We start from the raw sequence: 12,499 nt of genomic DNA, 5'->3' as shown, positions 1-12,499 counted from the left end.
TAAATGTTAATTGCTTTGTTCATAAAAAGTAGCAAAATGTATTAAATTATTTGCTGAGAGTAAATAGAAGGCGAAAGAAATATATTACACTTCGCTTGCTCTAATAAAGCCTTCAGAATTTCAGGACAGCTGGCTGTTGACAGTTACAATATTCCTGTAGGGCAACAAAACTCTTGGATTTGGTTCTGGCATGAAAGTTGCAGGACCAAACCTCTGTCTTTCTGCACTTTCAAATATAGAATTTGAAATGACATATGAAATTTTATAGTGTTACAGAAAAGATCTTGCTGAAAGATGATTCAACTTGAAAGCAAATGAAAAATAATTTGATTAAGCCTTGAGAAAAACCAGTGAAGCAGTGAAAACCTAGAGATGATCAAGTAAAGTAAATTTTCAGTTAATCTGCTTGGTGTCATGATGAGCACTGGGACTTGTTTTTTAAATGCTGACAAGGCAACACTAGTTGCCTTCTGGGCTATAATTTTACTTACATATCATGTAATTATTTTTTTCCATAATTAAGGTAACAATATATTACAAAGCATTTGGAAAGCAGAGCAGTAAAAACCATGCTATTTCTTCCAGACTTTTGCCTATGTATATTTTTTGTGGCTGCAATCATAGTTTGTATGCAAATTTTCAACTTGCTTTTTTCAGTTAATATTGTGTCAAAGCATTTTAAAGTGCTAAGTGGTATATTACGTTCAGTGATTTATTTAGCCATTTTCTATTGTGAATTTTCAAGTTGCTTCCCAATTTTTGCTGTAATATATAATTATTGTGAAGAACAACTTTGCTTTTGAAATTTTTAAAAGAATTTTTATCTGTGAGGCAATTCAGGTTTTAGAAGGAAAATAAAAATATCAGCTCCGAAAACAGTATTCAAGCAAACCTCCTTCAGGTTGTTCTCCTTGTGCCCAGCACCATTTATCAATTGTAGCTTTTAATTTTTATTTTATTGTTATTTTTTCACAAATTTCCTTCAACCAAATCAATCCTGACTTCTATCAGATTCTGCCTGATGCGCAACTTGCTTACGTTGCAATATGCTGGTAAAGGCAATTATACTTAAAATTTAGCTTCACTTAATCCAAATAATAGTGCAAGGTCAATGAGAAAGAGGAAGACTAAATATTTAAAAATGACTAGAGAATTTTATGAATACATTTACTCCCTAAACCCAAGTGAGAGGACTGGATTGAGTTGCACAAAGGTCATCTTGTCTTTCATTAATGCTGCCTTTGCCCTTTATCTTTCTTCTTATTCCCTTATTTTTCCCTTCCTCCAAGGATTTTGAGGGCTATTCTTCCAAGGATTTTGAGGGCTCAATGGATTTGTATGTCCTCTTTTCCTCCTCTCATAGTTTCTGTTTTCCTTCTCTGCCATATGTCCAGTGCCCAGAAACGCAGTTTTCATCACTTCAGAAGAAGAAACTGAATTGCCAGTAGTTCTCAGTATTTATTATTTTATTAATTATATTATGTTTTTATTATTTATTTTTTATTATTAATTAATAAAATTAATTCAGTTAATAAATTATTATTAATACATTTGGTGCTCAGTATTTATTGAGTGCCATGGGCCAGGTACAGTGCTAGGTGCTGGAAATTCAACAACATAATCTGTGTGGTTAAAGAGGATGATGGGAGTGGTGGTTCTTACTGATATCTGAAGGCAGAGCTGGAGTTAGCTAAGCAAAGAGCTTGTGACATGGGAATTTCTGACAGGGAACAACTTTTGCAAAGCTATGTGCTGAAAGCGAACATGTAAAGTGCAAGGAGAAGGAAGGCCAAAGTGTCTGAAACCCTACTCCTGTAGTGTAGAGTCCGTCCCCACATTGCAAAGCATAAAGCTCAGTTGCCTACTACTTTCCTGTCAGTATTCTCTTTGGAGAGTCAGGTTAAATGCTTCTGAAAAGTGCCCAGAATCCCAGTGCATTTACCTTTTTTCATCATGTCTATAAGATGAAGAGGTCCGGCCACTGGTCCATATAAACATCTTAAAGAATGTTGGTCCAGGGTCTCCTTTCCTTATGGTGGATGTCCTGGAGGAATGGCAAAAAGACCTAGAAGAGGTACACAATGAAATTAACAGCAACAAATAGCTTTCAGTGGATTGACTCTTACATAACAACAGGGTTTTGATGCCATAGGGGCAGCGGTTTTCAATCCCGGCTGCATATTAAAATTGACTGGGAGTTTTTAAGAAAACACTAGAGCCTGGTCCTCTCTCAGAAATTTGCATTCAATCTTTTTAAATCTTCCTTAGCTGATTGTAACACACTGCCGGGATTGAGAATTACTGCCTTAGGAGAACATGGTTTTCTAATTGATGTTAAAATCACATTTTCCCAAAAATATCTCCTTCAAAATATCACTTTGGTATGGTTACATACTCTGTATTATGCTGTATTTTTCCAAAATTTTAGTTCAGATTTGAATACTAAACTCAACTTCTTCTTTCCTCTTCAATCTGTTTTTTTTTTTAAATGCTGACAAGTGTGACATGTTGGTGATGAAACATCATCTTCAACTGTGCCCCACTTTTGCCAATGTCGTGGCATCTGCCCATGGTGGTTGAGTCTCTGCCTAAGAAAATTACAGCATCAGTGGCAGCTGATACTCACTGGCTTCTGGAGAAGCCAGGTTTACAGGCTCTAGGGTCAAGATATTTTAAGAATGTTGCGGGTTTTTTTTATTCTTATTATGACTTGGCTTTGGGAGAAGATCTTTCCTCTCTAAGCACAGCAATAAAAGTAGTTAGCTATTATTGTTTTCCACATAATAATAATTTTCTTGGGAGTTAGGAACATTAAATAAAGAAGTCTTAATCATATATAAAAGTTAAAATGATATTTAACACATTAGAACAAAGGAAGGAAGACTGGTGATTCCTTCATGGATGCATAGTCATTAGTGGCTTTCAGTTTGGTTAAGCACAATATTAATGATAAGCATGAGACGGGAAATAACATTAGCTACTTTATACCATATTATCTACTATATGCCACACACTTTGAATGTATTATTTATGCACATACGTATTTCATGAAATGCACATGCATATATCTATGTTATGCTTATACAATGAAAACTCTGCAAGGTGGGTAGTGATATTATTTTCAGGTTCTAAATGATGCTTTCAGAAGGTTGAGGTTTTTGCTTACATTTAGAAGAGGTAGACCCATGCTTCAAACCAGTATCTACTTGCCTTCCATTCTTTTAGTTTTTAAATTAAAAATATATTCTTTAGAGATGAGAACCTGCTACATTTCCCAGGCAGGAGTGCAGTGGCTATTCACATGCACAGTCATAGCTCACTGCAGCCTCAAACTCCTGGGTTCAAGAAATCCTACCTCCTCAGCTTCTCCAGTAGTTGGGACTACAGGTGTTTGCCAATGTGCCTGGCTTGGCTTCAGCTCTGTAATGTGCATATGAATGACCTAAGGATTTGGGCCAGTTGTGGTGGCTTATGCCTATAATCCCAGCAATTTGAGAGGCTTAGTAGGGAGGATCGCCTGAGTCCAGGAATTTGAGACCAGACCTGGCAACATAGCAAGATCCCGTCTCTACATAAAATTAAAAATAAAAAAATTAGCCACGTGTGGTAGTGTGTGCCTGTAGTTCCAGCTACTCGGGAGGCTAAGGTGGGAGGATAGCTTTAGCCTGGGAGTTCCAGGCTGCAGTGAGCCGTGGTTGTTGTCACTGCATCACTCCAGCCTGGATGACACAGTGACACCCCGTTTAAAAAAAAACAAAGATTTGTTACAATTCAAATTCTGCTTTAGAGGGTCTTGGGTGGAGCCTGAGAGCCTGCCTTTGTAACAAGCTCTCAAGCGATGCTGATATTGCTGGTCTGCAGACAACACCGAGTAGCAAAGGATCAGAGCATGCACTCGTAATAAGTGATTGGTTATAGGCCCAGTTTTGTCACTAACTAGCTGTGTGTCCTTGAGAAAGTCACTTAACATCTCTAGGGCTTACTCTGTACCATGGAGAGTTTGAAACTGTTAGCTTCTAAGATTCCTCTCAGCGCCAATATTTTGTGATTCAATAAATTGAAGAATGGATCTAAGCATATACTATATCGTTGTGTATTTACTTTCTGGGATTAGGTCTGGGAATTAATCTCCTTCTATAACCCTTGGGTCAGCATCAGAGCTATGAGGAACAGAGACTGTGGGAGGTAGAACAGAGGCTGAGAGTTTAGTAACCAGTATAGATGCAAGAATTCATACATCTACCCTTATTCTAGGATAATGGCAGGAATCAAAGGATTCACCTGAATGGATGCCCTAGACGCTAGATTTAGAAAGACATAGAAATTAAATCTGCTATCTCTTTAAATGGCTTAGGCCTGGTTGTTTAAAGTTATTTATGTTTCTTTTTGAACATCTCTAAAATATAAAATAGAATAGGGACTACATCCATTATTAAAACCAGTTAACTTTCAGGAAATAAGAATACTTTTCATCTAAATTGAATGAATTACTTCATAAAAATGAGGATTGGCTTAAACTTTCAAGAAGTTATTTCAACTTGGACTCTGGTGGAATCCTCTGATTGCTTTAGTCATTCCTTCACAGGGTTTGGGTACAATTTGAATCTAGCTAAACCAATAAATTCCTGAGTGCTGTCCTGTTCCTGGCTATTAGGCAGCATTTAATAGACACATCATACAAATTATAAATGTTTTGAAACTACACAAAGCGAAAGGAGCTGCAGTGATTTCAATACATTTAGAATATTTTTCAGACTGTGTGTCATTATTCCAGCATTGCATCTTTGCTCTGTTTCAAGATGATATAGAAAAAGCGAGATGAAATATATATTTATTCTAATGAACTGTCTAAATCTTGTTGGAAAGGATTTGGCGACTCCTCAGTTTATTCCAATAAGTGGATTTGGAGTGTTTCCACCCTAGTTTTCTTTCATAAAGACAAACCATTATTTAAAATCTGCTAAAGTCATTGTTAATTAAAATAAAAGGGAGTAGCTGCTTTAAAGGCAACAGTACAAAGGTTCTGTGCAGGTTAAAAAAATTTCCAGGCTTCAAAGAAACACCTAGAATTTCAAATATGTTAATGGAAGCTAGCTTGGAGGTTCTTTCCCAGCTCAAAGACAGCCCTCCTGAACTCCTTAAGAAATTAATTCAATTTTGCTCATTTTATAGGACGAGAAACTTTTCATTTGAACTGTGATCAGGATAGGGATATAGAGACCAAAAAAGAAAGTACTTTATACAATTTTGTAATTTGGAATCCTAACATAAAACAGAGATCTGCGTTGTACAGTGGCTGAACAGAGCTGTGGGCAGTGAGGAGAGGAAACCTGAATCTAACTCCACCATTAAATGATCTAGGAACTGGAGTGAACCTGGCAGAACCATTCCTATATAACTGCAGATGAGTATGATGTGAAAATTCAAAGCTTAAAGATATGATCTCAGCCCTGAGTAAAAGGAGGGAGTCAGTGAGAATGTGATAATTTCCCCGTCTCAGAAATTTATAAAGGGCCTTTTCCATTTCTCAAGCACACACCTTGCTAGTTTCTGTTTCCACGATTCAGTTCGGCCATTCCTTCTGCCTTCATGGTGAATGAGTTACCCTGTTTCAAAGCCATCTCAGATGACCCTCTTCTGTGAGGTCTTCTCTGACCCATATGAATGGCTTCTTCATCTCTGCTCCCAGTTCTCGGTACTTACTTCTGCTAAGGCAAGGCAAAATCTATCCTGTTTGCGTGCAAATCTGCCTCCCATGCTAGGTTATAAGCATCTGTAGGGCAGGACTGTGTCTCATGCACCCTTACAGCACAATCCAGGACACATAGTAACACACTGGCTGTATTTGCTGCCTTGACCATCTAAGTATGTATTGGGAAATGTGGCCATTAGTATGACTTTGGCCTCATGCAGTGTGACTCATCTGCTGGGTGCAGTTGATATTTCCTTTCTGACCCTTCCCTTAGCTTGCACTGTCTTTCATTCTTCTTACTCTCTACTTCTTCTCTTTCCTTCTCTCGATTGTCCAGCTCCATCTATCCCTTTCATTGGCTTGGACAGAAAATTTCTGTTGCTTGGTGAAGTATCATTCACTAAGATTTCCTTTAGATAGGGCAGCATGGCCTGATGAAAAGATAAGTGAGAGCAGCAGATGGGGCCATTTGTTTGTTTGCCTCCTGGCATCACCATATGCCAACTCTGTGACTTTGGACAAGTCAGTTTAACATCTCTGAGTTTTTGTTTCCTCAACTGTAAAAATGGGAATAATAGTATTTGCCTTTCTGGGTTGCTTGGGAGACTAAGTAAAACAATACATGTAAAAGTGTTTAAAGTAGACCATGAAACCTAATAACATAATAATTGGTTAGTGGCACACACTAAGCAATAGTTTACTTCTTTTTCACCCCATTATTAAACTTAAAAACAAATGGATTGAATTTTCTCTTTTTGTAAAAAAATTCGATTAAGTCACTTTGTCCTGTACATTTAGACTATTGATCTTTTTTCTTATTGGGTCAGTGGCACTCAATAGAGGAAAAGTGGTTTTCTGAGATATAGGATGATAAAATCTGAAGTACTTTCTCATTAGCATTAAGTTCTGATACACATTCTGAGATATAAAAACATAAAGATAGTGCCTCTGAATGCTGGCCACACATTAGAATTATCTGGAAGAACTTTAAAAAATACTGGTGCCTGGATCTCACTCCAGGCCAATGAGAACCTCTGGGGGTGGGTCTCTGGCATTAATGTATTTTTGGAAGCTGTCCAGGTAATTATGATGGGCAGCTGAGAAACACGACTATAACCTCTCAGGTTCTGATTTCATTTAAGTTTAATTATTTATGGATACTCTTTCTGTTTCTAGAAGCTTCTACTGGGTGCCACTTCTCAGTGGCTTCTCACTTCCTACCAGTGCTGAGGCCTCAAGGTGACAGCTACAAGGACAAGTGAGACACGGGGCAGGGAAAGAACAAAGTGGTTGCAGTTTTCTAGTGTCAGTGGCCCTGAGCTATGCATTTGGGATATTCTTAATGAACTCTTCTTTATTAAATGAGCAAGCAGGAGCCCATGGAACTATTTAACACATACTTACATGCCTAATCTTGCATAAAACTGTAACACTAATGACATCACTCTGGCAACTCAAAAGGTCACTCTAAGCACAGAAATTTAGAGTTGCTTCTAATGTATGAGACTTTATCTTTGTAGGTGGCAAATTATATATTCTCCTTAGGAATTGAGTTGTTTTGGCTTCAGGGCCTTTGGGGAAGAAGCCAAATATATGGTGATAATTTTAGACTTAGAGATTTAATTAAGAAAATATTGGTGCATCTTATTACAAGCAGTTTTAAATGTCATTGGGATATTTTCCCTCCAAATCAACTACATACTTTACTTCGTTTTAGTTCATTCATTTGCCAAACATTTATTAAGTGCCTCTTACATTCCAGGCGCTGTCCTAGGTACTGTGGGGACCAAAACATTCAGACCTGCTTCCGTGGAAGAGTCAGAATAACAAATCAACATTTGTACTACACCAGACCAGCTCTCTTCTAAGGTTGCTATGACTTCCCAGCAGGTATATATAATAGTTGTCTCTCCACATTTACTTAAGCTCTCAGCTTGCTGAATTTGATATCGTTGCTCATTTCCTTCTGCTATAAAGAGAAATGTTGTAAATGCTTTGCAACCTTGACTTAGAGGACAATGACCTCTTAGCTTTCCTTCCTCTTATCTAGCTGCTCCTTCCATTTCTTTTGTGGATTCTTATTTCTCTACCTACCCCTTAAATGTCAGTATAATTTTGGGAACTAGCAAGTACTACTAAATAGTCTCTTGATAATGCCTCATAACAAGGATGAAAAATACTTTTCTCTCCCAATTTGGTGCGTAGAAGATTGAGTGAATAGCCCTGCTTACTGCCCGGTTGTAGAGGAAAAGAAGAGTGTGTTGCAGAACACTGTTGTCTTTTGAGAAGAATGAAATAAGAGAGAATATATTCTTTGGATTTTTATTGCAGACTTCTTTTCTCTCTTTCTTTTTAATTTTTATGGGTACATAGTATTGCATATACTATGGGGTACATGAGTTATTTTGATACAGGCATACAATGGGTAACAATCATATCAGAGTAAATGGGGTATCCATCACCTCGAGCATTTATCATTTCATCGTGTTACAAACCATCCAATTATTACTCTTTTAGTTATTTTAAAATGTGCAATAAATTATTGTAGACTGCAGTCACCCTGTCGTGCTATTAAATACTAGATCTTATTCATTCTATCAACTATATTTCGTACCCATTAACCATCCTCATTTTCTCCCTCCATTCCCGACTTTCCTTCCCAGCCCCTGGTAACCATCCTTCTACTCTCTATCTCTGTGAGTTCAATTGTTCTAAATTTTAGCTTCCACAAATGAGTGAGACTATGCAAACTTTGTCTTTCTGTGCTTGGCTTATTTCACTTAATATAATGACCTCCAGTTCTATCTGTGTTGGAATAAATGACAGGACCTATTTTTTTATGGCTGAATAGTACTTCATTGTGTATATGTACCACATTTTCTTTATCTATTCATCTGTTGATGGACACTTAGGTTGCTTCCAAATCTTGGCTATTGTGAATAGTGCTACAACAAACATGGTAGTACAGGTATCTGAATTGCGTTCAGATATACTGAATTTGATTCACTGATGTACTGAATTGATATATTGAATTGCATTCTTTTGGGTTTGATATACTGAATTGCATTCTTTTGGGTTTATCTAGCAGCAGGATTGCTGGATTATATGGTAGTTCTATTTTTATTTTTTTGAGGAACCTCCAAACTGTTTTCCATAATGGTTATACTAATTTACATTCCACCAACAGTGTACAAGAGTTCCCTTTTCTCTACATCCTCACTAGAATTTGTTATTCCCTGTCTTTTGGATAAAAGCAATTTTAACTTGGGGTGAGACGATATCTCATTGTAGTTTTAATTTGCATTTCTTTGATGACCAATGATGTTGAGCGCCTTTTCATATACTTGTTTGCGATTTGTATGTCTTCTATTGAGAATTGTCTATTCAGAACTTTTGCCCATTCTTTAATCAGATTATTAGATTTTTTTCCTATAGATTTGTTTGAGCTCCTTACATATTCTGGTTATTAATCCCTTGTCAGATGGATAGATTGCAGATATTTTCTCCCATTTGTGGGTTGTCTCTTCACTTTGTTGATTCCTTTCTTTGCTATGCAGAAGCTTTTTAACTTGATGTGATCCCGTTGGTTGATTTTTGCTCTGTTTTCCTGTGTTTTTGGGGTACCGCTCAAGAAATCTTTGCCCAGATCAATATCCTGGAGAGCTTCCTTAATGTTTTCCTACAGTGGTTTCATGGTTTGAGATCTTAGATTTAAGTTTTTAATCCATTTTGATTTGTTTTTTGCACATGGCAAGAGATAGAGTCTGGTTTCATTCTTCAGCATATAGATATTTAGTTTTCTCAGCACCATTTATTGAAAAGACTATCTTTTTCCCCAATGTCTGTTCTTGCTACCTTTGTTGAAAATGAGTTTAATGTAGATGTGTAGATTTGTTTCTGGGTTCTCTATTTTGTTTCTTTGGTCTATTTGTCTCTTTTTCTTCCAGTGCCATGCTGTTTTGGTTACTATAGCTGTGTAGCATAATTTGATGTCAGATAATATGATTCCTCCAGTTGTGCTCTTTTTGCTCAGTATGGCTTTGGCTACTCTAGGTCTTTTGTGGTTCCATATAAATTGTGGGATCATTTTTCTATTTCTGTGGAGAATGTCATTGGTATTTTGATAGGGATTGCATTGAATCTGTAGATTGCTTTGGGTAGTATGGACATTTTAACAATATTGATTCTCCCAATCCATGACTATGGAATATCTTTTCATTTTTTGTGAACTCTTCAATTTTTTGCATCATTGTTTTATAGTTTTCATTGTAGAGTTCTTTTGCCTCTTTGGTTAAGTTTATTCCCAGATTTTTTTTTATTTGTAGTTATTGTAAGTGGAATTACTTTCTTAATTTCTTTTTCAGATTGTTTGCTGTTGGCATATGGAAATGCTACTATTTTTGTGTGTTGATTTTTGGATCCTGCAACTTTACTGAATTTGTTTATCAGTTCTAATAGGTTTTTGGAGAAGTCTTTAGGTTTTTCCAAGTATAAGATTATATAGTCTTCAAACAAGGATAATTTGACTTCTTCCTTTCCAATTTGGATGCCTTTTATTTCTCTCCCTTGTCTGATTACTCTAGCTAGGGCTTCCAGTACTATGTTGAATAACAGTGGTGAAAGTAGGCATCCTTGGTGTATTCCAGATCTTAGAGAAAAGGCTTTCATTTTTTCCCCGTTCAGTATGATATCAGCTATGGTTATGTTGTATATGGCCTTTCTTATGTTGAGATATGTTCCTTCTATGCCTAGTTTGTTGAGAGTTTTTTTTTATCATCAAGGGATATTGTATTTATTAAGTGCTTTATTTTTGAGTCAGTGACCAACATCACATTGTTTATTTTTATTTCTTTTTTTTTCTTAATTTTTAAGTTCTGGGGTACATGTGCAGGATGTGCAGGTTTGTTACATAAGTAAACATGTGCCATGGTGGTTTGCTGCACCTATCAACCCACAACCTAGTAATTAAGCCCAGCATGCATTATCTATTTTTCCTAATGCTCTTCCTCCCCCCACCTCACTCCCTGACAGGCCCTGGTGTGTGTAGTTCCCCTCCCTGTGTCTATGTGTTCCAATTGTTCAGCTCTCACTTATAAGTGAGAAAATGCAGTGTTTGGTTTTCTGTTCCTGCATTAGTTTGCTCAGGATAATGGCATCCAGCTCCATCCATGTCCCTGCAAGGAGCATGATCTTGTTACTTTTTATAGCTGCATAGTATTCCATGGTGTATATCTACCACATTTTCTTTATCCAGTCTATTATTGATGGGCATTTGGGTTGATTCCATGTCTTTGCTATTGTGAATAGTGCTGCAATGAGCCTACCAACCAAAACAAACAAACAAACAAAGAAACAAACACAAAAACAAACCAAGGACCAGATGGATTTACAGATGAATTCTCTTAATAACTCTTATTAACTCTTAATAAACTAGGTATTGAAGGAACATACCTCAAAATAATAAAAGCCGTTTATGATAAACCCACAGCCAACATCATACTAAATGGGCAAAAGCTGGAAGCATTCCCCTTGAAAACCAGCACAAGACAAGGATGCCCTCTCTCACCACTCCTATTCAACATAGTATGGAAGTTCTGGCCAGGGCAATCAGGCAAGAGAAAGAAATAAACCATATTCAAATAGAAAGAGAGGAAGTCAAATTGTCTTTGTTTGCACATGACATGATCCTATATCTAGAAAACCCCATCGTCTCAGCCAAAAGCTTCTTAAGCTGATAAGCAACTTCAGCAAGATCTCAAGATACAAAATAAATGTGCAAAAGTCACAAGCATTCCTGTACACCAACAACAGGCAAGCAGAGAGCCAAATCATAAATGAACTCCCATTCACACTTGCTACAAAGCGAATAAAATACCTAGGAATACAGCTAAGAAGGGAAGTGAAGGACCTCTTCGAGGAGAACTACAAACCACTGCCCAAGGAAATCACAGAGGACACAAACAAATGGAAAAATATTCCATGCTCATGGATAGGAAGAATCAATATCGTGAAAATGGCCATACTGCCCAAAGTAATTTATAGATTCAATGCTATTCCCATTAAACTACCATTGACATTCTTCACAGAATTAAATGCTTTTTCAACATCAATTGAAATGATCATATGGTTTTTGTCCTTCATTCTGTTTATATGATGTATCACATTGATTTGCGTATGTTGAACCATCCATGCATCTCTGGGATAAATCTCACTTGGTCATGATGAATTATCTTTTTAATGTGTTGTTGAGTTTGATTTGCTATTTTGTTGAGGATTTTTGCATCAATATTCATCAGGGATATTGGCCTGTAGTTTTCTTTTTTTGATGTCTTTGGTTTTTGTATCTGGGTAATAATGGTCTTATAGAATGAGTTTGGAAGTGTTCCCTACTGCTCTATTTTTTTGAATAGTTTGAGTAGGATTGGTATTAGTTATTCTTTAAATGTTTGGTAGAATTCAGCAGTGAAGCCATTAGGTCCTGGGCTTTTCTTTGCAGGAAACTTTTTATTATGGCTTTGATCTCATTACTTATTATTGGTCTATTCAGGTTTTGAGTTCCTTCCTGGTTCAATTTTAGTGGATTGTATGCATCTAGGAATTTATCTATTTCTTCTAAGTTTTCCAATTTATTGCCATATAGTTACTTGTAGTAGTCTCTAATGATCCTTTGAATTTCTGCAGTATCAGGTGTAATGCCTCCTTTTTCTTCTCTGATTTTATTTATCTGAGTCTTCTCTTGTTTTCTTAGTCTGGCTAATGGTTTTTCAACTTTATCTTTTCAAAAAACCAACTTTTTGTTTCATTGAT

General features: G+C 36.6%; 1 protein-coding gene across 3 annotated transcripts in view; it reads right to left on the bottom strand.

Annotated features, from left to right (window-relative positions):
* KCNMB2 (potassium calcium-activated channel subfamily M regulatory beta subunit 2) overlaps nt 1-12,499 on the bottom strand; it is a 303,117-nt gene that overhangs the window by 35,113 nt on the left and 255,505 nt on the right. For all 3 annotated transcript variants that reach the window (XM_054553019.2, XM_054553020.2, XM_009239553.4), the window contains one exon: nt 1,943-2,065. In XM_054553019.2, the coding sequence (XP_054408994.1) occupies nt 1,943-2,065 (123 nt within the window). The remainder of the gene's footprint in view (nt 1-1,942; nt 2,066-12,499) is intronic.

The sequence above is a fragment of the Pongo abelii genome, chromosome 2 (genome assembly GCF_028885655.2).
Source record: "Pongo abelii isolate AG06213 chromosome 2, NHGRI_mPonAbe1-v2.0_pri, whole genome shotgun sequence".
In the NCBI taxonomy this organism is placed as follows: Eukaryota; Metazoa; Chordata; class Mammalia; order Primates; family Hominidae; genus Pongo; species Pongo abelii.
Note: the sequence above shows the minus strand (reverse complement) of the source record. Positions and strands in the feature narration are given on the sequence as shown.